Source organism: Prionailurus viverrinus, chromosome E2 (assembly GCF_022837055.1).
Source record: "Prionailurus viverrinus isolate Anna chromosome E2, UM_Priviv_1.0, whole genome shotgun sequence".
Taxonomy (NCBI): domain Eukaryota; kingdom Metazoa; phylum Chordata; class Mammalia; order Carnivora; family Felidae; genus Prionailurus; species Prionailurus viverrinus.
Window position 1 is genome coordinate 40069218 of NC_062575.1, and position 26716 is coordinate 40095933.

At 41.5% G+C, this 26716-nt stretch overlaps 1 protein-coding gene across 5 annotated transcripts in view; it reads left to right on the top strand.

Annotated features, from left to right (window-relative positions):
- The first annotated feature begins 501 nt into the window (after nucleotides 1-501).
- Nucleotides 502-26716, top strand: part of URI1 (URI1 prefoldin like chaperone) — a 99458-nt gene continuing 73243 nt past the window's right edge. The window contains exons 1-3 of one of the 5 annotated variants that reach the window (XM_047834973.1): nucleotides 502-595; nucleotides 15496-15662; nucleotides 17275-17431. In XM_047834973.1, coding sequence (XP_047690929.1) covers nucleotides 17411-17431 — 21 coding nt within the window. In that variant the 5' untranslated portion in view covers nucleotides 502-595; nucleotides 15496-15662; nucleotides 17275-17410. Of the gene's footprint in view, nucleotides 596-15495; nucleotides 15663-17274; nucleotides 17432-17546; nucleotides 17999-26716 lie in introns of those variants that run through there. The other 4 variants (XM_047834974.1, XM_047834975.1, XM_047834976.1 and 1 more) reach the window with 4 other exon arrangements.

The window sequence follows — 26716 nt, forward strand, 5'->3', positions numbered from 1 at the left end:
TTACCATTCTCTATAGCCACGTCCTCTGCCAAGTAACTTTGCAGGGCTAACTACATATGTGGGAGCACCTAGCTCCCACTCTGTTCAGTGGCTGTGCTCCACCCAGAGCAGGAAACTCTTCCATGAGGGAATCAAGCATTTCCACATCTTCACAAACATGCCCCATAGCTGGGCCAGTATAACCCTGCCTAGCAGTGGGAAGAGGGGGCAGTGAGGGCAAATGGAGTCCTTTTTGCTCAGCCCAAGGAACAGAGGCGGCTAGCTCTGCTCCACAAACACCGTGGCCCCTCGCCACGCACTTCTCAGCAGACAGTCATGTCAGCGGGGACTGGAGCTGAGGCAGGACGAGAGTCTAGGGATGTGTTGTGTCCTGGGGATGCTGGGGGAGGCCTGGTGACATGTCCCTGCCCGGGACACAGAACCGGAATCCTCATGTCTGCCAAATTCTAGAGCCCTCTCTGTGTCACAGGTGGGTATTCTTTCTGGGCGACCCTCCAGCTCTCTGCCGGGCTCCTTGAAAATCACCCTCCTGATGTTAACATGGTCTTTCTGCCCAGGACGTCACGCCCCTGAGGGGGTTCAGCCTGTGCGTTGGGTGAGTTGAAGCTGACTTGTGTTATGGCTTCTCTTCTGCTGGGGTACCACGTGAGCGCTTTATTTTGGCCACGCTTGTGCAGCCATTGGGGTGTTCTGTCATGACTCTGCTCGTTTCTCCACAAGCAGAGGCAAAGTCACTTGCCAGGTTGGGAGCTCCTTGCTATTGTTCTACGTACCGGCTCTGTAAAGAAATATGTGTGTTGTAGCACATTTTTGCCATATTATAGCCACCAACCGTCCACTCCCTGGTCCCAATGACATTGATTTCCTCCTGGCGAATATCCTCCCTCTCACTGTGGGAACCAGAGGGGCCAAGGCCTCCCTCTCCCAGTCCTGGGACAACCGGACTTTGTCCTGGAACAGTGAGTTAGTGACGCAGGCACTGATGGGGCGTCCGGATGCTCCCATGCTTGCTCTCTCGGGCAGAGGCAGCAGTGGATGCTGGCCAGGCTTGTGCCTGTGTGAGCCACGCTGGAGTGGCATTCCTTCTGTTCACTGTCCCCCATCCTGCTCCCTCCCCACTCAGCCCTGCTAACCCTTTAGATGAGTGTTACCTATGTTTAAACTTCATCCAAACGGACCTATGTTTGGTACGTGCCCCTGGGTCTCCCTTCTCCCACCCAGTGTCATGTCAGTTCATACGGTATTTTCATCAGAGCTGCCTATATAACTTGTGGGACTCAGTGCAAAATGAAAATGCCGGACCCCTTGTTCAAAAATTAAGAATTTGAAGATGGTGACAATGGAGCATAAGTCCAGTCGAGGGCCCTTCGGAGTCCCTGTGGGACCACCACACGCTCCATGAAGCTGGCCCTGACTTCAGTCACCTATCTGCTTGTGGGTCTTTGGGGGCAGAAGCTCCCACGGTGTGGGTCTTTGGGGGCAGAAGCTCCCACAGTGTGGCTGCCGTGATTGGAGCATGGGAAAGCCAGTGTTTCTTCAGGACTTTTATACCCTTAACCCATCCGAGTCTCACAGAGGCCCTGAGGACTGCAGGGCTGCTGATCAGTGTAAGCATCAGGCCACTTCATAGATGCAGAGCTCAAACTAAAGATGCCACAGGACCACCCAAGTCCCACTGCGAGTGCAGGGCCTGAGACTTACCCCAGGGTCCTCTGGTTCCAGAGAGCCCCCTCTTGCCATTAAACCGTGCCCAGCCTTGCTCGAGTCCCTGCTATGTGTCAAGTGCTGGATTCATGAGAAAGGGAAGAAATCCTCCTTGTCCACAGGAATTTACAATCCAAGTGGAAAGCAAAGACAGGACTTACACACATGAAAAATTATTAACCAAAACATTTCTTCCTTCGAGGACGGGGGCTTATAGCTGCAAGAACTATGGGTGCTTTCTGTCTCTCCAAGCAAGAGGAAGGGGAGGTCTGTGGGAGGACAGGAGACTAAGGGCAGGCAGATGTGGCCGTGACTCTGAAGATAGGGCCCTAGCCTGGCTCACACAATCTCAGTGCCTAGGACAGAGTGTGCTTAGCAGAGCTGGTCAAGGGCCAATCCCTGGATGTCCCAGGGATGGAGGTGGGAGGGTAGGGCCCTCCGGTTCCCAAAGTGGGATGCAGGAAATTCACCCTCTGTGGTTCTAGAAATGTTCTATTTTCTTGATCTGGGAACTGGTTACGCAGGTATGCTGACTTCATGAAAATTCATCAAGCTATGCATAGGATTTATGCATTTTTCCTCATGAACGTTGCACTTCAGTATCAGGTTAAGAGAAAATTTGTGAAAGGACCTGCATGTAGTTAAGGGAAATCTAAGGTGCTGTGTTTAACCCACCCTTGGGTGTTCAGAGAAGATTTCCCAGAAGAGGGTCTGAAAAATGTCCTGAGGGAGGGAGCAAACGGTGAGGGTGGGGCTGTTCCTGGCAAAGGGGATGCATGCCTGTGATTTGGGAGGTGAGCAATGCATGGCTGGGGAGAGCATGGGCTGGTGGGTAGGACTGGCTCTGCCTTGGAGCTTGAGGAGGTGGAGAGGACAAGAGACACAAAGGCCGGCCTGTGTGGGGCCTCCCAGGCCTGCCGAGTATGGGTTGCCATGAACGGTTGTGAGGGTTGTGAGCTTGAGACTCCAGTTGCAGGGGGTGGGGTAGATGGGGTGGGAAATGGGAGGCAGGGAGATGACCCTGAAAAGGCCACCAGACTTTGCTAAGTGAGCAGTGATGGCAGCTGGGCCTGGGAGAGTGTAGAATAGGGAATGAATCCCAGAGACCACTTTTTCAAATGGTACGTTTGGGGGATATAACAAGCGACCACAAGTTCTTTGACATTCGTCCCATCAAGAGATGGAGTCTAATTGCCCATCTCTAGCGTGTGCGCTGGCCTCAGTGACTTGTTAGTGATGAACCGGATGAGGCTGAAGTGATGCTCAGTGACTTCTGGAGCCGGACGAGATAAGGCAGTAAAACTCCCACCTGGCTCCCCTTCGGAAGCTGGCCACCATGCTGTAAGGAAGCCGGGGCCCCAGGCAGGCATTCCAGCTGGCCACTCCGCTGAGGTCCTGAGAGCTGCCCAGCTGACCCTGCCTCCCTCCAGAACTGTGCCTTATGCCACTACGTTTGGGTGGTTTGTTGGCAGCAAGAAAACGGCTCCCTTGATCGTCGGGCAGAATCAGCAGGGGAGCTTAAAAAATTCCCAATGCCCAGGCCAGATCCAAGCATTAATATTCTTTGGGGCTCCCAGTGTTCAGCCAAGGTTGAGAACCATTACTGTAGACCAAACCTAAGGCTTGAGCAAAGGTTAGCTTCAGGAGATGGCTTCCCATTTCGCCCCCTCCCCCTCGCCCAGCTTCCTTTTGTCCTTTTGGTTCTTGTCCCCCCCACACACCCCCACTCCCATTTCCCTCTTTGGGCACATGAAAGTGAATCCTCTTATGCAGCAGGGAGGCTCCCAAGGCTGGGTGTGTTAATAGGATTGCCAGATAAAGTACAGGAGGCCCAGTTAGAGTTGAATTTCAGGTAAACAGTGAATTTGTTTTTAGTACACGTGTGTTCCAAATGGTACATGGCCACACTAGAAAATTATGTATTGTTATCTGAAATTCAAATTTTACTGAGCTTTCTATACTTTTATTTGTGAAATCTGGCAACCGGAAGCATGAAGCCGGGTCAAGGTGATATTTGGGCTTCACCTGGGGACACCTGTAGATTCCTGAGTCCCTCAACAGCAGGGTAGGATACACCTCAGGAATCCTCAGGTCACTTCCCTTGTTAGAGGAAAGTGAGGCCCCAAAACAGGAAGTAATAAACCCAAAACAGGCTGTCCTTGATTTGCATGATATTGTCTAACCAAACCCACGCATATTGGCAAATGTATCAACATTTGCATGCAGGTTTTTATGTCAACATAGATTTTTAGATCCGCTGGGGGATGTCTGGGAGTATGATTGCTGGGTTGTATGGTAAGTCTATGCTTAATTTTGTGCAAAAGTACCAAACTGTCTTCCAGAGGGGCTGCACCATTTTACATTCTCACCAGCAATAAGAGAGAGTTCCTTTGCTCCATAGCTTAGCCAGCAGTTGGTGTTGTCTCTTGTTTGGATGGTAGCCATTCTAACAGGTATGTAGTAGTGTCTCGTTATTTTAATTTGCATTTCCCCAATGACAAATTATGTTGAGCATCTTTTTATATGCTTATTTGCCATCTGTATATCTTTGGTGAAATGTCCAGATCTTTTGCCCATTTTTAAATTGGGCTGTTTTCTTATTGTCGAGTTTTAAGAATTCTTTATATACTCTAGATACAAGTCCTTTTTCAGACATACTGTTTGCAAATATTTTCTCCCAGTCTGTAGCTTGTTTTTTTCTCAACTTCTTAACAGTATATTTTGCAAATGTTTGTAACTTTGATAAAGTACAATCCATCAATTTTTTCATTGCCAAAATCAAGGTCACATGGATTTTTTTTATGTTTCCTTCTAGAAGTTTTATAGGTTTGTATTTTGCATTTAAGTCTGTGATCTATTATGAGTTAATTTTGTGCAAAATATGAGGTATGAATAGAGCTTTTTTTTTGCAAATAAACATCTAATTGTTCTAGCATCATTTATTAGAGAAACTATTCTTTCTCCATTGAACTGCCTTTGCACCTTTGTAAAAACTCAGTTGCTTATATTTGTACTTGACTATTTTCGGGCTCTCTATTTGCCCCATTGATGTGTGTCTATCTCTTTGCTATTATCACATTGTTGGGATTCCCGTAGCTTTACAGCACAATATACTACCATACATAATATACAGCACAATATATAATAGCATAGCTTTGAATTCAGGTATGTGAGTGTTTTTCGCTATGAGAGACCTACTTAAATGCACGTAAGAAGGTTGAAAGGAACCAGGGTCTTCTCAGATTGCTGCAGGCCAGCAGGTCACCTGCTGTCCCCAGAGTGGTACTGGGCTGAGTCAAGAGCAGCTGATCCTCTTGGGGGACCTGCTTTCAGCCTCATGGCCCAGCATCCCCACAGCCTTCTGTGCCTTTGTATCACTCTCCACTCTCTGCAGGCCTGTCTCAGCACCTCTGGCCCCAGCACTCTAGCTTACCCTCAACATGGGCCTCTCACAAACAACTGAGAGCTGTGTTTTGGCTAGCACACAGTTTTGTTTTATTTCTTAAAGTTGAATTAGTTGCTGATATTTTCACATTGGGTGATTTCACAAAGAAGTCCGGAAATCTGGCTTCTCCTGGAGAATGGGATCATGCTGGGCCTGAATCCCATGAGTCGGCTGGAGCTAAGTAGCAGTAGGTCCCTTGGGTGAACTGGATCTCTAGTCTGCCAGCCCTTCCAGCCCCCTTTGCTCAATTATGTAAAAGGGTCTGTCCCCTGCAGATCTCTGAGTGTATAATCTCTGGTCTCAGGCTTCAGGGTTCCAGTCTGACAGAGAAAGCCAAGCAGTACAGTCAGTTGAGACATCTACCCCACAGAAACTGGGCAGTGGAGTGTGGCAGCCAGGTCTTTGACCAGAGGAATTTAATGACCAAGGCCCAGCTGATATGCTTGAAAGCCACTGCAAAGGCCATGCTTCCCATCTCATCACTGGGCATGGTGGGTATACTAAGTCAGGCCTGTTCTTGGGAGGCAGAGGACTCCTTTGATGGCCATCTTCAGCATGAAGGCTCCTCAAACCAGCCTTGTTGTACTTTCCTTAGAACTGCATTGCAATCTTAGATGCTTCTCCCCAAATTTCCTTTCTTCCTTCACTTGGCCTCAAGACCTACACTATGGGCCAAAGTTCTTACAACTTATGGCCCCCCTCCCCATTTTCCCTCACAGGTGTTTCTCTTATAAATTTTGTGCATGTTGGTCTTGTTCGGGCATCTGCTTCTCAGAAAACCAGGCCTAACACGGGTGGGTGTCACTCAGCAGGTATGAAAGAAGCAGATTCTTGGAGAAGGGGCTCTGGCTATGGTTAAGGCAGAGACCTTGAGCAACAGGCTCACCCCAACCTGTCCTTTGCTGGTAAAATGATAGAATTTAATAGGACCACAAATCTCCCCAATCCCATCGTGGCTTCTCTCTCCCCTCATACTGATACCGTTCTGAGTCAGAAAGGCTCAGAGAAACCTCAGGGCCTGAGGTGGGCAGTGGAAGGGGGGTGCACAGCCATCAAGCCTCAAGTCCCAATTTGCCAACTAAATGACCCAACTAACCATCTTTACCAAACTCCTGTGAGTACACAAGGTGTCACAGACATTTGCTTGATTTTTGGTCACCCAGCATCCCTCCCTCCTCTTTTGGTACCGGTGCCTGAGTTTTGGGGGCACGTGGGGCTGGGCGTCAGTCCAGCTTTTGCTGTTTTTCAGCCCCATGATTGGTTCAGGACAGGGCATGTGACCTAGTTCAGAGAGAATGAGATGCCCTGAGACTTTTGCTGGGAAAACTGGGAGACTGATGCTTCTCTTTCTTACTCAGAGCAGGCAGAGGTCCCCGCTTGACCCTAGAAGTTGGGAGTCTGGAGCTCCCAGACACCTGAGAATGATGTAGATGCAGTAAAAGGCAGGGCCCTGAGAAGAGAAGCAAGCTCCGTTGTTGTTGTTTAGGACTCAATCAAGCCCAGCTGAAAGCTGAACCACTCCTGAACTTTTCAGAGTTGAGAGCCAATAAATTGTCTTTTAAATGAAGGCAGTTTGCAACAGATTTGCAGCTTAATAAATTCTAATTGACATAGGCATTTGATCATCCACTAAATGGGTCATTTAGGACTCTCATCTTTCTTCTTCTGGTATTATCACTTGAGGGTCGGCTAACTTCTACATCAGGGAAAAAGTAGGTTAAAAAAAATAAAAATTTTGAAAAGGTGAGGAATATCCAGGCTCCTGGGGGCCAGCAGCTCTTGTTGAAGGGCTGGAGCTTGCAGTGGGCATTTGAGGCTTTGCCTGTATAGCTTCCTCTCCTATGTTTTCAGATGTTCTCTGGGGAGACACCTTCTCCTACCCATACTCGTTATGTTTAGAATGGAGTTGGTCCATTCCTTCCTCTTGGGCTCTAGGCGTGGGCAATTAAGCCAGCCAGTTTAGGAGGAAAGAGGTACCTTCTTCCCCCTGAGATTGCTCAATAAGTACAATGATGATTAGGAATGTTGGGAGCCTCCACGTGTAAGGAAACTTCAGAAGAAAGCTGACGCAGAAGAAAGCACAAAGAAGAGGAGAAAGACATATCCGTGATGCTCCTGGGTGTAGCCTTATCTGAAACTAACTTTCTGTAACTGAACTTTTCAGTTACATGAGGAAACAAAGCCCGTTGTTTTTTTTTTTCTTTCAGTGGGAAAATATAGCATAAAATATATTATTTTAGCCATCTTTATACAATTCAGTGGCATTGGGTACATTCGCAATGTTGTGTAACATTTAACCAATGTTGTGTCACCACTCGTTCTAGAACTTTTATTACTCCCAACAGAAAAATTCTGTAACCATTAGGCAATGGCCCCCATCTCCCATCCCCCAACCAGGTCTTGGTGACTTCTAATCTACTTTATGTCTCCATCAATCGACCTGCTTTAGGTATTTCATATAAGTGGAATAATACAATATTTTTACCTCTGCATCTGGTTTATTTCACTTGGGTTTTCATAATTTCATATTTTCTATTACTTTATGCTTTCAAGGCTCATCAATGCTGTAGCATGGATCAGAACTTAATTCCTCTTTATGATGACTGAGTAACGTTCATATGCATATGTATACGCACAGAATATATACACACACCACATTTTGTTTATCCACTTATCTGTTGAGGGAAACTTGGATTTTTTTCACTTTTTGGCTGCTGTGAGTAATGCTGCTACGAACACAGATGTATTTGAGTATTTGTTTTCGGTTCTTTGGGGTATATGTCGAGGAGTGAAACTATTTGTTCATACGATCTGTGTTTAACTTTTTGAGAAATTGCCAAACTTTCCCACGGCAGCTATAACATTTTACATTCCCACCAGCAGTGAAAGGGTGTTCCAATTTCTCTACATACTTGCCAACACTTGTTATTTCTTCTTTCCTTCCTTTCTTCTTTCCCTCCCTCCCTCTCCTCATCCACCTCATCCTCCTTCTTCTTCATATTCGTCCTAGAGGCCATGAAGCAGTATCTCATTGTGGTTTAGACTTGCATTCCCTAATGGTTAGGGTCATTGAGCAACTTTTCACGTGTCTATTGGACATTTGTACATCTTTTTTTCGAGAAGTCCTTTTTTCTTTTCAAGTCCTTTCCTCATTTTTGAATTGTTTTCTTTTTTGTTGTTGTGGTCGAGTTGTAGGAGATATAACTATATCTTTCTATGTATCTATATATAAATATAAATATATATAATAAATATATATAAATATAGAAATAGAGATAGATAAATATAGAGTTAGATATTCTTCATATTAAACCCTCATAAGATACATGATTTGTAAATATTTCTTCCTTGTGTTATATTTCCATTCTCTTGAAAGTGTCATTTGATGCATAAAAGTTTTTACTAAGTTTTAATGAAGTCAAATATACTTATATTTTTCTTTTGCTGCCTGTGCTTTTAGTGTCATATTTAAGAAATTGCCAATTCCAAAATCATGAAGATTTTCCCTTATGACTTCTTCTAAGAGTTTTAAAGTTTTAGGTCTTTTGTTTAGGTCTGATTCATTTTGAGTTAATTTTTGTATATGGTATAAGGTAAGGGATCAATGTCATCACTTTGCATGTGGATATCCAGTGTCCTTAGTACTATTTGTTGATGTGACTGTTCTTTACCTATTGAATGATCTTGGAACTCTTGTCAAAAATCAATTCACCATATATGGGAGGGTTCATTTTGGGGCTATTCATTCAATTCCATTAGTCAATGTGTTTATCCTTACGCTAGTAACAGTGTTTTGATTAACATAGATTTGAAGTAAGTTTTGAAATCAGGAAGTGTGAGACTTTTCCAACTTTGATCTTCTTCAAGATTGTTTCAGCTATTGAGGGTCCCTTGTAATTCCACATAAATTTTAGGATGGGTTTTTGTACTTCTGCAAAATACGACACTGGGATTCGATAGGGATTGCTTCAAATCTATAGACTGCTTTTAGGAGCACTGTTTATTAATTTGCTTGGGCTGCTATCACAAAATACCACAAAATGGGTGGTTTAAGCAATAGGAATTTATTTTCTCATAGTTTGGGAGGTTAGAAGTCCATGATCAAGGTAATGATCAAGCAAGTTCAGTTTCTGGTAAAAGATTTTTTCCTAACTTATAGATGACAGCTTTTTCACTGTGTCCTCACTTGGCCTTTCCTTAGTGTGTGTGTGAAGAGAATGAGTTTTCTGGTGTCTCTTCTTATAAGGACACTGATCCTATTGGATCAGGCCTTATTATTTTTGTTTTTTAAATTTTTTAATGTTTATTTATTTTTGAGAGAGAGAGAGTTCAAGCAGGGGAGGAGAAGAGAGGGAGACACAGAATTCAAAGCAGGCTTCAGGCTCTGAGCTGTCAGCACAGAGCCCAACACGGGGCTCAAACCCACGAACCATGAGATCATGACCTGAGCCAAAGTCAGGCGCTTAACCAATTGAGCCACCCAGGCACCCCACAGGCCTTATTTTTATTATGTCACTTAACCTTAATTACTTCCACAAAGGACCTATCTCCAAATATAGTATATTGAAGGTTAGAGCTTCAACATATGAATTTTGGGGAAACATTCCAACCATAACAGTTCTCCTCTTAGCATTATTAAGTCTTCCAACCCATGAATGTAAATATCTTTCCATTTATTTGTGTTTTCTTTAATTTATTTCAAGAATGTTTTGTAGTTTTAAGTGCACAATTTTTTATGCCTCCTTAGTTTAATTCATTACTAAATATTTTTTATGTTAGTACAAGTGAGATTTTTAAAAATTTCCTTTTCAGATTGTTCATTGCTAGTGTATAGAAATGTAACTGATGTTCGTGTGTTGATTTTGTATCCAGTGACTTTGTTGAGTTTGTTGCTTTAAGCTATTTTTTGTGTGTAGATTCTTTATGGTTTTCTATATATAAAATCATATCATCTACTGAAAGAAATAATTTTTTTTGTTCTCTTCCAATATGGCTTCTTTTTATTTCTTTATCTTGCTTAATTGCTTTGGCTAGAACTTCCAATACTATGTTAAATAGAAGTGGTAAAAGCAAACATCTCTTTCTTGTTCCTGATCTTAGAGGAAAAACTTTGTCTTTTACCCTTGAGTATGTTACCTATGCGTTTTTCATATATGGCCTTTATAATGTTGAGGTTTCTTTCTATTACTAGTTTATTGGTTTTTTTAGTCATGAAAAGGTGTTGGGTTTTATCAAGTGCTATTTCTGCATCAATTTGGATTATCATGTGTTTTGTTTTCCTTTGTTCTATTAATGTGGTATATTACATTGGTTGATTTTCATATGGTGAAACAACTTTGTATTCCTGGGATAAATTCTGCATAGTCATGGTGTATAATCTTTATAATATGCTGTTGAACTTGTGTGTTCATATTTTGTTGAGGATTTTTGCATTTATATTCATAAGGACTTTAGCCTATTGTTTTCCTTTTTTCCCCCAATATTTATTTATTTTGAGAAAGAGAGAGAGAGAGTGACTAGGGGGTGCAGAGAGAGAGAGGAAAGAGAGAATCCCAAGAGAGCCTGACATGGGGCTCTATCCCACAGATGATGGGGCTCTATCCCCAGATCATGACCTGAACTGAAACCAAGAGTAGAACACTTAACCCACTGAACCACCCAGGCACCCTTATAGTTTTCTTTCTTCCAGTGTCTTAGTGACCTCATAGAATGCATTCCTTCTTCAATGTTTTGGAAAAGTTTAAGCAGAATTGATGACTATTTTTTAAATGTTTTGTAGAATTCACCTTTGAAACCATTTGTTCTGTATTTTTCTTTGTTGGTAGGATTAATGATTCATTCTCCTTACTTGTTAATGGCCTTTTTATAATTTTCTATTTTTCCTCGAGTTAGTTTTGTTTGTATTTTTCTAGGAATTTTCCCATTTCATGTAGACTTATCCAATTTGTTGCATATAATTGTTCATAGTATTTCTGTAAAATAGCTAGTAGTATCCTATTTTAATTTCTGGTTTTGAAAATTTGAGTCTCTCTTTTTCTTAATCTAGTAAAGGTTTGTCAATTTCATCGATATTTATCTGAGAATAAATTTTGGTTTCATTAATTTCCTCTGTTGTTTTTTATTCTCTGTTTCTCCCTCATGTAATCTTTGTTATTTCTTCCTTATGCTAGCTTTGGGTTGCTTGCTTTTCTTTCTAGTTCCTCGGGGTATACAGTTAGGTTATTGATATATTAGTTTGCTAGGGCCACCATAACAAAATACCATAGGCTTGGTGACTTAAACAGCAGACATTTATTTTTTCATAGTTCTGGAGGATATAAGTCCAAGATCAAGGTGTGACTAGGTTGGTTAACACTGAGGCCCCTCTCTTGGGCTAGCAAACGGCTGCCCTCTTGCTGCCCCTTCACATGGTCATCCCTGTGTGTGCACATGTCCCTTGTGTCTCTACATATTCCCTGCTATTTTTTTAATGTTTAGTTTTGAGAGGGAGGGGAGGGGAAGAAAGAGAGAGAGAGAGAGAGAGAGAGAGAGAGAGAGAATCTGAAGCAGGTTCCACACTGTCAGCAGAGAGCTGACACCTGTCTGTAACTCACCAACCAGAAGGTCATGATTTGAGCTAAAGTCAGATGCTTAACCGACTGAGCCATCAAGCTCTCCTCTAAATATCCCCTTCTTATAAGGACACCAGCCAGATTGGATTAGGACCCACTCAAATGACCCTTTTAATGTGTTCATTTTAACATATTCATCTTTCAAAGCCCTATCTGCAGACATAGTCACATTCTGAGGTACTAGGGGTTAGGACCTCTATGTGTGAATTTGAAGGGGTGACAGTTCAGCCCGTATCACCATTCTTTTACTTTCAATTCTTTTGTGTCTTTCAATCTAAAGTGAATTTCTTGTAAACAGCATATAGATCAATCATTTAAAAAATCCATTCTACCAATGTTTGTTTTAATTGGACCGTTTAATCCATTTACATTTAAAGAAATTGTTGGTAAAGAAGGACTTAGTTCTGCCATTTTTGTGTGTGTACCTTTTTTTGTTCAATTCCTACATTTTTTATTTATTAGATTATTTTATAGTGTATCGCTTTGATTCCCTTTTTTCCTTGTATGTATATATTTTAGTTATTGTAGTAGTAGTTCCCTTGTGAACTATAATTAACATTTTGAACTTATAACATCCTAGTTTGAATAATACCAATTTAGTTTCAATAGTATACAAACACTGTGCTTCTATACAGTTTTGTCCTTCTCCCTTTATATTGTTATTGTCCCAGATCACATTCCTATACATCGTGTGCCCCTTAACATAGATTTGTAATTACTGTTTTATACATTTGCCTTTTAAATTGTAGTTGACAATAGAGGAATTACAAACCAAACCTGCGGTAATACTGGTTTTTATATTTACCTGCGTAGTCACTACTTTTTTTTATTTTTATCAAAAAATTTTTTTTTCTTAGTCACTACTTTTATCAGTGTTCTCTATTTCTCATATGACTTTGAGTTCTTGTCTGGTGTTCTCTCATTTCAGTCCAATAGACTCACTTTAGCAATTCTTGTGAAGCAAGTCTACTAGTAATGAACCCCTTCAGTTATTATTTATCTGGAAATGTTTTAATTTCTCCTTCATTCTTGATAGTTCATCTAAGAAAGAAATCTTCGTTGAGAGGTTGTTTTTTCCTTTCGGAACTGAATATGCCCTTTGGCTTCCATGATTTCTTTTTTCTTTTTTTAAACAGGAGGTGCTTTTTTTGTTTTTATTTTTTTGTTTTAGTAAAGAGCGAGACTATGAGCAGGGAGAGGGACGGAGGGAGAGAGAGACAATCTTAAGCAAGCTCCATGCTCAGTGTAGAGCCTGATGCAGGCTTCAGTCCCATGACTCTGGGATCATGACCTGATCCCAACCAACTGAGCCACCTATGTGCCATGGCCTACATGATTTCAGATTAGAAATCAGCTGTTAATCTTGTTGAGGATTCCTTGTATGTGACAAGTTACTTGTCACTTGTTGCTTCTAAGATTGTCTTTTTTTGTGTGTTTTGACAATTTGATTATAATGTGTCTCAGTTCTACACATCTCTTTGAGTTTATCTTGCTTGAAGTTCCTTAGGCCTCTTGGATGTGTGTATTCAAATCTTTCATCAAATTTAGGAAGTTTTCAGCCATTATTTTTTCAAAAATTTTTTGTCCCTTTCTGTCTCCTCCTGGAACTCCTCTTGTGCATACTGTTGGTATGCTCAGTGGTGTCCCCCAGGCTCATAGGCTCGGTTCATATCTCCTTTTTTTTCTTTCTTTCTTTACCTGACTGGATAATTTTGAGTGCCTTATATTCAAAGTTTTTTGATATTTCTTCTGCCAGCTCAAATCCTTTTGGCTCCTGTAGTGAATTTATTATTTTATTTTTTATTTATTGTATTTTTCAGCTCTAGGGTTTCTTTTTTGTTCCTTTTCATAATTTTGATCTCTTTATTGCCATTCCCTATTTGTTCATAAATTTTTTTGTGTGGTTTCCTTTAGTTCTTTGTCTATGATTTCCTTCAGCTTATTAAGCATATTTAAGATAGTTGATTTAATGTCTTTGACTAATATTTCCAATGTCTGGGCTTCCTTAGGGATGGTTTCTAATTATTATTATTTTTTTTCTGCGAATTGGCTTTACATACTTGTTTTTTGGTATGTTTTGTATTGTTTGTTGAGGACTGGACATTTTGAGTATTAGTATGTGAACTCTGGAAATCCGATTTTCCTGCTCCTCAGGGATTGCTGATTTTTGCTTGTTGAAGTTTGCTGTCATCTCTTTAGTGATTTTTCCAAACTATTTTTCAAAGTGTATTCCTTGGAACGTGTGGTCATTGAAGTTTTTATTCTGTTATCTCTACAGCCAGCCAGTGACTTGAAGATTTTCTTAAAAAAAAAAAAAAAAAAAAAAAAAAAAAAAAAGTCTGTCCCTTTAAATCTTCCAGTAGATGCTGTCAGGGGAAATTGCTGCAGTTCTAGAAGGCCAGTCTCCACCTGTCTCTCAGGGAGCTGGTAGACTGACCGAAATGTTCTGGAGGACAAGGACCTTACTGCTCACACTGGCATCAGCCAACCACTCCAGGAATGGTGGCTGCTAATCCCACAGCTGCATGGTGGGGTGCGGGCTGAGGAATGGGGCATGGCAGCTGGTTCTCACCCCTCCCCACCCCTACCAACAGTTGGTGACCTTTTCTTTTATCATGCACTCTCCTGGTTTTTTAAAGTTCAAGTTCCAGAGTTTCAATATTGTTGACTCTGTGAGTGTTTCCGTTTCCAACTGACAGTTGTTTTTGTTTGGTTGGTTTTTAGGGTTATTTATTTATTTTGAGAGAAAGAGAGAGGGAGAGAGAGAAGGGGAGGAGCAGAAAAAGAGGAAGAAAGAGGATCCTAAGGAGGCCCTGCGATGTCAGTGCCATCGCTGAGCCCCTCTTGGGGCTTGAACTCACAAACCATGAGATCAAGACTGAGGTGAAACCATGAGTTGGACACTCAACCGACTGAGCCACCCAGTGGCTCTGACAGTTGTTTCGATGAAGGGACTGATCCCTAGGGCCTTCACTCCACCATTTTGCCTCATGCCCTTCTGAATCCCTCCTTTTAAAATTTTTGTTTTTTTCCATAACTCACTTTGAGTTTCTATTACTGGCATCTGAGAGATGGCAACAACTGTAGCAACTGCCATGCTTGGTGCTATGTATTTTTCAGACTTAAAGATGATTTCATCCCTTTCCTTGGAGGGGAGGCTGAAGTGTACAGAAAAACCATATACAAGAAGGATTTGAGTGATCAGTGACATCCCTAAGGATAAGCAGATGAAGTACCAGGGGAACTTCATGGAAGGGATGATTTTTTGACCTTGGGGTTAAGGATGAACCTCCTATAGAATTAAAAGAACCTCATCTAAGGTCTTTGGCCCTCTGTTGACTCCAAGATCCACAGACAGTTCTGGTCCCTGCCTTGATCACCTCCTGCTTCTCATGCACAAGGGAGGGCCTGGTACATGGAAGGGGGTCAATAATTTTTGCTGTTTTGTTTTATTTGAAGGTGTTTTGTTTTATTGAAGGTGTTTTGGGGTGGCTGATGTTCACCTGGATGAGTGATTATAATTTGAAGGATTTTAGATGGATAGAGGAAGTTTTCACTGTCAGCTTTTATACTTGTGATCACCATCATTCTTCAAGCCAACCCTGAGGCAGGTATAGCTCTAAGACTTGTTGTACAGGAGAATGAAACTCAGCAGGTTAAGGGTCTTGCCTAAGACTTGTCAGCAGGCAAGTGGCAGAGTTGGGACCACAGCTTGGGTCTGTTTGGGTTTTACAGTTCAAGTTCTTCTGCTGTTACTTCTGAGAGCTCTTAGGACTGAGTGAAGGAAGCAGCAAATGTTCATGGAATGTCAACCAAGTCCCTGTTCTCATGGAGCTGGTGTTCTACTGTGAAGAGATGGTAACTAGTATAGAAGCAGATAAAATTGGTAATCCTAAAAAGGGGTAAGTGCTATGAAGAAAATTTAAAAAGTGAGGTGCTGGAGGATGCTTGGAGGAGAGGGGAGGGTCTTCTACAGACAGGATATCAGGGAAGCTTTTTTATTTGAATCGAGGCCTGAGTGATGCAAAGGAGTAGACCATGCAACGATCCAGCAGAAGTATTGCAGGCAGCAAGATCAGCCAGTGCCAAGACCCCAAGGCAGGAGAAGAGCGAAACCATTATGGTTGGTATGAGTGGCAAGGGGGCTTGCAAGGCAGTTAGAAAGGTGGGTCAGATATAATACAGAATTCTAGTAGGACATCTGGATTTTATTCTAGTTGCAGTGAGAATTCATGGAGGGCTCAAGCAGGGAGAGTGATATGATCTGGTTATTTTTAAAAGCTCCTTCAGGCTGCTGAGCTGAAAATAGATTGGGGGTACATGAATCAGAATCTTTGGCTGCTGGTGACATAAAATATGATGCAAACTGCCTTAATCCATCAGAAAATTTACTGGCCTCTTTAACCAGAAGTGTAGAGGTAATGTAGACTTCAGAGCTGGCTGATTCAGCCCTGAGTCCAGTGCTGTGATATAGTCAAGAACTCAAGTTCTGTCTCTTGGCTCTGGTGACCACAGACTCAACTTCATTGTGAGGCTAAGAGGTGTCCGGGTGGTTTTACTAGAGCTGAAATACACAGGGCCATATGCCCTGTACTTCCCCACCAAGGGATGGATAGATTTTTTTTTTTTTTTATGGAAACACTTCCAAAGAATGAGGGAGAACTTTTTCAGAAGCCTTCAGGAACTCTGTTTGTGAAGTATCACATGCCCTTTCCGGAATCAACTATTTACAGGGAAAATGCATCATGCCTTTAGACTGGAGCTGGGGTGGGTCAGCTTCCCAAAGGCACAGGAACTATGTGGGCTAGGGTAGACCATGTGAAGGAGGGGAGATAGACAAAGGGCAGCTGACAAAGTCCATTACAGGGGCAAGAGTGGAAGCAGGGAGGCCAGAGAAGAAGCTACTGAGGTAGGTGAGGATAGAGAGATGATGGTGGAGATAGAGGAGGTGGTATGAGAAACATTCTGATTCTGCCTCTTTCAGAGGTGTTGACGTTGAATATGCAGTGAGGAAAAGAGGAATTAACATAGACCATTTGCCCAAGTTTTCCTTGCATCTTTCTTTGAAGCAAATGGAAAAAGGGTGTATCTGGACTGGAGAGCTGGCTAAGAGAAAGGGAAGAGAAACTGCAAGAAGGCATACAAAGGTGTAAACGGCAGATACCCCTCAGCCTATTCCCATCTGTACAACGCTAAACAAACAGGATCCATCGCTACTGTTAAGAACTGGAGCAGAGGTGGTGCTTAGGGCATGGCCAGTTCCGGCTAGGAAGCATTAATTGGGTGCCTACTGTGTCCAGAGGCTGTAGGAGAGAGCATAGTTCTGAAATAAGAGAAAAAGTGTGGGCTAAGTTATCCTTGAAAAAATCTCTTAAATAGTCCAAACATAGCACTATATTAATATAAGCACAGTAATTAATACACACGCAAAACATAATTGCATATTTTAATTCATTAAACAGGCACAGGAAAGAGTTGAACTTGCTAAAATTAAATTATGTTCTTACAAAGCAGCTTTGGTTCTTGAATTAAGCTTCCACCGCCAGATGCAGCGCTAAACGACTGGAAGACGAAGGGGACACAAGGCTCACCTCCAGGAGCACTCACTCAGCGTGGATCCCGGATAGAATGAAAGCTTCCAGAGGCTACAATGCAGCGCAAACCTCGCGGGGTAAGCCCGCCTCAGCCGCGTCACTCCTGCACCACGTGACCCACTAGGGGGGCGGGGCCAGGGGCGGGGGCTCCGCGCGCTTCCCGGCGTGCCGCGCGGGGCGGAGCGAGGGGCGGAGCCTACGGGGGAGGCGCGGAGGAGGCGCGGCCGCCACAGGACGCCTGTCTCGGCCCGGTCACCGGACAGGCGCCTCCGGCTCTCACCGGCCCGCCTGCTGCTTCGAGCCCGCGGCGGCGGCGGCGGCGGGCGGCATGCGCGTGTGAAATGCGGCCGCGGGCAGCCGGGACGCGAGCAGCGGCCGCCGCGGCAGCGGAGAAGACAGGCGCGGCCTCCTCAGCGAGGGGCACGCAGTGCATGAGGGCGAGCACGCGGGTGCTGGGCAGCCGCCGGCCACGCCGCCTCCATAAACATTTGTTTAGGACTCGTTCGCCCCGCTGAGGTCCCGGCGCCTCCACCATGGAGGCCCCGGCCGACCCCGGGTCCCACGCCTCGGCCTCGGCCTCGTCCTCGGCCGCGGCGCCGCTGCGCGCCCCGGAGGTGGCGCGGCTCCGAGAGGAGCAGGAAAAGGTAACAGGCCGCGCTCCGGGCCCCGCGCTTCCGGCGGTGGTCTCGGGAGGCGCCCGCTCCCCGGCACATCCTCGGCGCCCGGCCCCCCCAATCTGGGGCTGGGGCCCTCCTCGGGGTCCGCCTCCCCCGCTCGCCCCGGAGGCCCCCTCCTTCCCGCTGTGGGCCGCAGCCTTCTGGTCCCGGGCCCAGCTCGATCCTGACGCGGTACCGGGGAGGAGCACAGCCTCCAGGCTTGGAGAGAGAAAGTGTTGGGAGAAACTTTTGTCACGTGCTTTTGTTGTCTTTTGTCTGGAGCCCTTTGACCTTCAAGGGGAGGGAAGGGATGGGAAAGAGGGAGGTGACTATCCCTTTAAATTGCGTATCAAAGTGAGTTTTTAGACCTAATATAGACAGCAGTGCGTGGGAATTTTTTGGTTTGGGGTACGCGGTCAATGGAGGGCTCACCTTAGTATCTTCTTAAAAATCGTTGCTAAAATATATACACATTGTTGCTCTTTATCAGGTTGCACGCATTGATAAACAACTTGGTTGTTTAGTGTTGGTCAAAGTGGAACGCAATTTTATTAAATTTTAACTTTAATCGTATAATAAGTTTTAATCTGCCAGTGTAGGGAAGAAAATTTTGCATTTCCTAGTGGGATTGTATATGAAGAAGTATGCCCGATTTAAGAAATACGGTGTTGTTTGAGTATTTTTTCCTTTGGATTTTGTAGCATTTCAGGTTGTCGGTGTCTCCAGAAAGTTTGAAATTCTTACTTTGAAAAGCAATATTTACTTAAAATGTCTTATGTCTTCTTGAGAGTATCATGGCTAAAAGGGTTAGGAAGTTGTTTCAAAAGTGTAAACAATGGGAATCCCTAACTTTTTCTATTGAACATTCCTGTATAAAAATAACTACTTGCATAGGTATGCAAATATACTCAGTTCATCTAGATGAGGGGCTTTTCACAGAACCAAAAAAAAAAAAATCCTGGTTTGCTTCGAAACCACCTGTTAGGATGAACTGTGGGGATCTTTCCTACTTTGTTATGGTTCTAAATTATTTTATACATTGAATTTCCTTTTCTGAGGGCCATTTTCTTCTTTTTTTTTTTAACATTTTTATTTATTTTTGAGAGAGAGAGAGACAGAGCACGATTGGGGGAGGGGCAGAGAGAGAGGGAGACACAGAATGTGAAGCAGGCTGCAGGCTCTGAGCTGTCAGCGCAGAGCCCAACACGGAGCCCAACACCCAACACGGCACAGAGCCCAACTCACAGACCGTGAGATCATGACCTGGGCTGAAGTCGGACGCTCAACTGACTGAGCCACCCAGGCGCCCCATAGGGCCATTTTCTTCTAATGTCATGTACAACTGCTGGGTTTTAAACTTGGCTTTTTTTTTTTTTAATCCAACAAGTATTGTGTTATTTAAATTATAAGACGTTAATAGATCATAATTTTTCCTTTTTGAAGAGAAAAAGAAGAAAAGACAGCCCTTCTTGAAATTAATTTGTTCATTTTTGGCAAAATTATTTCCATTTTTTGCTTTTTTAGGAAATTTGAAACAGACCCTCAGAAGATGGTGTTCCCATTGCCTTTAGTCTGGTCTATAGAGGAATTACTCTCTCTTTCATAGTATAACACATGCATAATGCTCACTTGATATGTTTCCTTCCATTTGTCATTGTGAAAGAGAGATCCTTAGTTTTATTCTAATGTTAGTGTGGCTGAAATACAAAGGATACCTTTTGGGGTGCTCTGAACAGCTTTCTGATATAGTATCTAGTTGTCTTTTCAGTTACAGGCCTGTAGGAATCTAAATAACTATTTTCAGTAGACATTGACTATGTTACCAAATTACTTTTCTGTATTATGTTAATGTTTTGGCAGTTAAAGTAAGCATGTGCATGTGTGTCATGCGTGTGTAAAATTCCCAGTTGATAAAGCCCTTCTGTAAGTAGACTGCACAGTATTTTACAGGATTTGCTTCAGTGAACAGTAGACCCATAATGCCACAAAATATCCTAGTTAGAGATAGCTATACTTCAATTATAGTTTGGTATAGGAAAGCTGTATATAGTAAATATTCAGTTATTTTGTGAGGGACTTTATTTAGGCTTTAAGACCAACCCAGCTAACTCAGTAAAATAGAAGTGTTTTGACATTCTTGGAGTGAAAAAGGGAAGAATGTCATTGTAGCTTTATATTTGTGTGGCACTTAGTACTTTTTTTTTTTTTTTTTAATATAAATCCAGCTAAATGTGCTTTAGGACTTGGGTTTTTGCAGTGGTTTTCCCAGTGTGAAAGAGAATTAACACCTGAAGAAAATGACTTGATTTTTTTTTTTTTTTTTTTGGTACCTAGCTAGTAGGCTCTAGATGCAGAGGAGAGAAATTAATTCATTACATACAAGGATACTTTAGGTTTTGGGCCTTATTTTCACTGGGAGCCTTGGTTGAGAAGACTGTTAGGTAATATGGCTTAAGTGTTGCTCGTCAGGTTTTTTTTTTTTTAATTAAAAATTTTTTTTTTAATGTTAATTTTTGAGAGAGCGAGCGAGCACGAGTGGGGAAGGGGCAGAGAGTGACGGACTCACAGAATCCGAAGCAGCTCCAGACTGAGCTGTCAGCACAGAGCCCAATGTGGGGCTTTGAACCCATGAACCCTGAGATCATGACCTGAGCAGAAGTTGGTCGTTTTTAACTGATTGAGCCACTCAGCTGCCCCCAACTTATTTTTAAATTCAGCTGAGAAGTGTAACTCTCTCTGTTTTCCCCTCATTTATACTTTGGAACACTGAGTAACAACGACAAAATTAGTGACTAAGGAAAAAAAACAAAGGTGGGGGATGCGTAAATGAGCCCCAGTAAATGACAACATCTGTAATAAATGGACAGGATCAAATATTTTAACATTGTTTTCATTTATAGCATCAATGCTAAAACACTTTCAAAAACATTTAAAAATTAAAAAAAAAATCTATTTTTGGGAGAGAGAAACAGAATGCAAGCAGAGCTCGGGGGTGGGGGGGTGCAAAGAGAGGGAGACAGAATCCAAAGCATGATCCAGGCTCCGAACTGTTGGCACAGAGCCTGACGAAGGGTTGGAACCCACAAACTGAGATCATGACCTGAGCCGAAGTTGGACGCTTAGCTGACTGAGCCGGCCAGGCCCCCCAAAAACATTTTTTTAAACTTAAAACCTGTTAAAACTTTGATTTAGCCAAAAAAGATGCATACAGAAAGGTCCCCTGCAGCTTTGTTTATAATAATGAAAAAACTAAAAATCCAACATTAGGGGATTGATTAAATAAATCATGATACGTATGATGAGCTTTTTATGCAGGCATTAAAGATTATAGAGCAGTATGAATAGTGTGGTTATAGTTATGTTTATAAGTATTCACAGTTTATATAGGAAAACACCATTAAATGTTTTAAAAACAATTTCATTTCTTATTTTACTAAAAGTGAGTGAAATTGGTTGAGATTTTAGCTCTTTGAATAAAGGCTGTTGATAAAACTTACTTTAATTGTAATGAAAACTAGGATGTTGTATCTTTAACTGCTGAATACTTTTCTGGGCCTGAAAAGTAACTCTTGGCTTGTTTGAACACCGGTTCATATGGTTTATTTCTTGGTTATTTCAGAGTTGATAGATATAATTTATTCAACATCTATTCCCAGTTGATTTCCTTTTTTCATTTTTCCTTGGAGGTTTTAGTCTTAATTCTCTGTCAAAAGATTACAGGGACAAGAAAGAACTTCGCTCATCTTTTTTTTTCTTTTCTTTCTCTTTTTCTTTTTCTTTTTTTTTTTTTTTTTTTTTTTTTACCAGTGTTAGTAAAATATTTGGTGGAAAAATGTGAGCTACTTAGGAGCTTCTCTAGACTGACCTATGCCATAAAAGTTCTGATTCAGGACTGTAGTGGGCTGTTTTTGTAGGGAACTTTCCTCATACTCAGATCTTCTTAAATCTGGTTCTGTCTTAGAATTGCATTATGTTGAAATTTTGGTTTCTTTGCTAAGGTGATATTTCCACAATATCTGCATTTTATATTTCCAGATCTTATTATCTTTTTTTAGCATAATTACTGAGATTTTATTGTAATGTGAAAAAAGTGGTATATAGTATTATTTTCATAGGTTTATTTGCTGGAGAATAGTAACTTTGGAAAATTGATGAGAATAATATTTATTATTTTGCTATAATTACTGCTGCGTGGCTCATATAATTGTCAATTGGAGTTTGGAATAATTTATTCTTTCCTGATATAAAACCTGGGTTATTAAATGCATTAACACTAAATATCTCAAATTCTTCATAAAGTGGAACAACTAATTTAACTTAATGGAGGGTTTTCATATTTCTTATGATAAACTGAACTGCATATAGTTTAAGAAACTGTCAGTCATGTACCTCATACAACAGCTGTTCTCTCCACGCCCAGAATCCAAGCATATATTTTTTCAACAAATACTGAGCACTTCTACATGCCAGGCATATATCCTCCACATGGCAGACAAGTACCTACTATATGCCATCTTCTGCTGAGGACCTAGTAAGAAACAAAAATAATGTCCTTGCTTTCACGGAGATTACATTCTAGGCATGGAAGAGGCCCATTTAAAATGTCAGATGGTTTGTGATAGGTAAGGCTAGATAGAAGAAGAAAGTTTTGGTAAGGGAGGGTATTTTGGAGAGGAGTTTCTAGTCAGGGGCAGTCAGCTCAGAATGAGTCCAGGTGAGTTGTAAGGATTTTGGTTTTTATTTTTGTGAGATGAGAAGCCATTGGAATACATTTTGAGAATCGTACTGATCTTAAATTATAACCATCCGTTTCTCATGTGTGAGGAAAGGGTGCGATAATGGGATTGTGGGGTTGTATTATATGTAATATAAAATAAATTCTTTGTGTGCTAGGCGTTGTGAAAGATGTTACAAATTTGATATTAGAATCTTCATGGACTCTCTTAATTTTTCAGGTCAACAATTTCGGTTGTTTGTACAGTTTTTGCCCTGAACTTTCTAGTGGGGTATTGGTCTTCAGTTCTACTTATAATGCTTGTTTTCTAAAGTGGTGATACCAATTTTCGTTCCTTGTCAGCAGCAGGTGAAAGTTCTAGCTGTTGCACATCCTCATCACCACTTGGTACTGTTTGTCTTTTTCATATTTGCTAGCCATTCATATTTGCTAACCGTTGATCACTTTTTCAAATATTTTTTGGCTATATGCTTTTCTGTTTGTTTATTTTTGGTAAAATACCTGCTATCTCTTGTCCATTTTCAGTTGGGATGTGTGCCATATTTTAATTGATTCGTAGCAGTTCTTTATGTACTTTTGATATGAGTGCTTTTTAGGAAAGTTTTGTAAATTTCTTCTCTAGTCTGTGCTTGACTAATACTTTATACTGGTGTCCTTTGATGAAGAGAAGAAATTCTCAACTTTATTTATTTATTTTAATACAATTTATTGTCAAATTGGCTCACATACAGTGTGTACGGTGTGCTCTTGGTTTGGGGGTAGATTCCCATGGCTCATCGCTTACATACAACACCCAGTGCTAGAAATTCTCAATTTTAAAAAAATGTTTACTTATTTTTGAGAGAGAGAGCTTGCACGCTCCAGCAGGGGAGGGGCACAGACAGGGTGAGAGAATCCCAAGTAGGCTCTGTGCTGTCAGGATAGAGCCCCAAGTGGGGCTGATCTCACGAACCATGAGATCATGACCTGAGCCGAAATCAAAGTCAGGTGCTTAACCAACTGAGCCACCCAGGTGCCCCAGAAATTCTCGGTTTTAACAATCCTTTATTTTAATTTTATTTTTTTTCAAAGCTCTTTATTTATTTTGAGAGAGTTTGTGGGGGAGAGGCAGAGGGAGTGGAGGAGAGAGAGAATCCCAAGCGGGCTCTGCATTGCCAGTGCATAGCCCTATTGTGACCTGAGCCAAAAGACAACTTTGGTTTTAGTCTTTTGATAGTTATTAATAAACATTATGAAACAGTATTTCAGGAGGGGAAACTTTTTTTTCATTATATTAGACCTGTCCAGATTGGAGTACAAGACAAGAATAGTTCCAAAACACTGGTGGGGAAAGGGCAGAGAATGTGCAGAGTCTATGTTTCACCATAACTGATTGGTTTTGTCTTCTCATCTAATGTTTTTAGTATGGATTTAAAAATCTTTTAGCTTGTATCATTCTTTCCTTCGTATCCAGATTGGTGAATTAGTCTGCCCGATGGCAGTTTTTTCTTTTTTAAGCTGCGACTGTTTATTTTGAAAAATTGTAAAAACAACAGGAAGGTTGAGAGAATAGAGTCATTAGTAATATTTTGTACCATTTGATTTTTCTTTCTGTGCCTTTTTTTTTTCTTGTTAAACCATTTGAAAATAAATTGCAGACATCATCACGCCCCTAGTACTTAAACACATATTCTTTCAGAACAGGGTCATTTTTCTACATAAATATAGTATCTTATTTTCACACCCAAGAAATGAACATTGACATACAATGTTATTTAACATACTCACATTTCCTTAGTTTTTCTAAAAATGTTTTTTATAACTCTTTTTCCATCCAAGATTCAATCAAAGATTGCATTTGGCTGTTTTTATCTCTTTAGTTTCCTTCTACAGCAATCTCCTTGCCGCCTTTTGTCTTTATGAAATTGGTGTTTTTGAAGAGTTGATGACAGTTTTCTCATAGAATGGCCCACAATTTGGAGATGTGCAATGAATATAATCATGAAAACACAACATTAAGCATTTTTGGTTGGATACTACATAGATGATAACTTCTCACTGCATCACAGCAGGAGACACGTGATGTTACTTTATCCCATTGTAGGTGTTGCTGATTACTTAAGGTGGCATCTACTAGATCTTTCTACCATAAAACTACCTGTTCCCTGTGTAAGAAATAAGTGCTTTAATGGTAGTAATGCTTGAAGACTAAATATCCTGTTCCCTCACAGCGTTTTACCATGGATGATCCTTGCCTGAATCAGTTACTATATTAATGTTAGCAGATTGGTGATTTTCTAATTATATAGCTGGCATTTTTCTGTAAAGAAGAGAGCCCTTCCCCCCTTTTAGCATTACTATAAACTTTTGTGTGTGTTTTTTTTTTAAATGTTTGTGATAATTTGTCATTATTCCTTCTGATGCTTAAATTGTCCCAGTTTGTCCAGTGGAAGCCCCTTTCAGCCAGTTCCTGCATCCCTTTGGCATGTTCCATAATTCCTTGGTCATTCATTACCCTGCTTTTGGGCACAAGGTATTCCAGGCTTACCTTGTAGTTTTCTTGCCTTAGTCCTGAAATTGACTATTTCTTCAAAGAACCTTATTTCTTTTTAATGGGAAATGCTTAGAAACCAATCAAGATCAGGGCCCCAGTAGTGCTCATCATACTGGGATAATATTTCATCAAGGCTTTTCAGTGGACAGTGCTAAGGAAATACATTAACCTTTAGTATGCCAGGAAAAATAGTCATCATCTTTTGCATGTCCCAGGTCCAACAGATCCTTTTTACTTTTTATTTCTTGAAGTAATTTTCACAAATGATATATAAAAGTAAGAGTAAGGGATAGTGAATAACAATTTTACTACATTTTTTTTCTTTTAATTTTAGCTAAAGAGAGAGAGAATGCGAGAGAAGGGCGGGGGGGGGGGAGAGAGAGAGAGAGAGAGAGAAAGAGAGAGAGAGAGAGAGAGAGAGAGAGAGAGAATCTTAAGCAAGCTTCACGCTCAGCTCAGTGTGGAGCCCAACGAGGGGCTCGATCTCATGAACCACGAAATCATGACCTGAGCCGAAATCCAGAATCAGACACTCAACCAGCTGAGCTGCCTAGGTGTCAAATATTACTAGATAGTTTAATAAGAGTTTAAACATTGTGGTTCTCTTCGTATTAAATAAATTTTGGTATACAGAGATCATAAGAGACTTAAGAATACTGCCACATGTCCTTTTAGAAAGGTAGGATAGTCCAGGTTTTTGCTGCCTGCTATATTACATGATGAAATTCTTGTTGAATGACAAGAACTGGATGGGAATGCTCTATTTTCTTTGTGTTCTTGGAAGTGTATCATTGTTCATTCATTGATCCTCCCCCCTCTTATTCAAGTCAGTCATCCTTTATTCATCATCCTCTATATTTAAATATGTATAATTCTCTTTCCAGTTTGCATGGTCTGTTCTAGGACTTACAGAGACACAAAAATGAGCCATTACATAATCCTTGCTTTCAAAGTTTATTTCCAGTGCTGTCAATGCCTTCCCCTGCCCCCCTGTCCCCCCGCTACCCTCCTAGTCCCCCTACCCAAGTCTCTGACTTCAAGAAGCTTTAAAAACTTGGAGTGAAAAAATTTACTGACCTTTTATTCTGACAGTCTTGATTATTGTGATGAAATATATATATAATAAAATTTGCCATTTTAACCATTTTAAATGTACATTTCCATGGCATTAATTACAATTACTATTAATGCAACCATCACCACTATTTGCAAAACTTTGTCAACACCCCAAACAGAAAATCTGTAACTATTAAGCAATAACTCATTCTCCCCTAGTTACCCTCTTGAGCCCCTAATTACCTCTAAACTACTTTCTGCCTATATGAATTTACCAATTCTAGTATTTCATAGAAGTGGAATCATATGTCCTTTGTCCTTTGGTATCCTTTGGTGACTGGCTTATTTCATGTAGCATGTTTTCACAGTTCATCCATGTTAT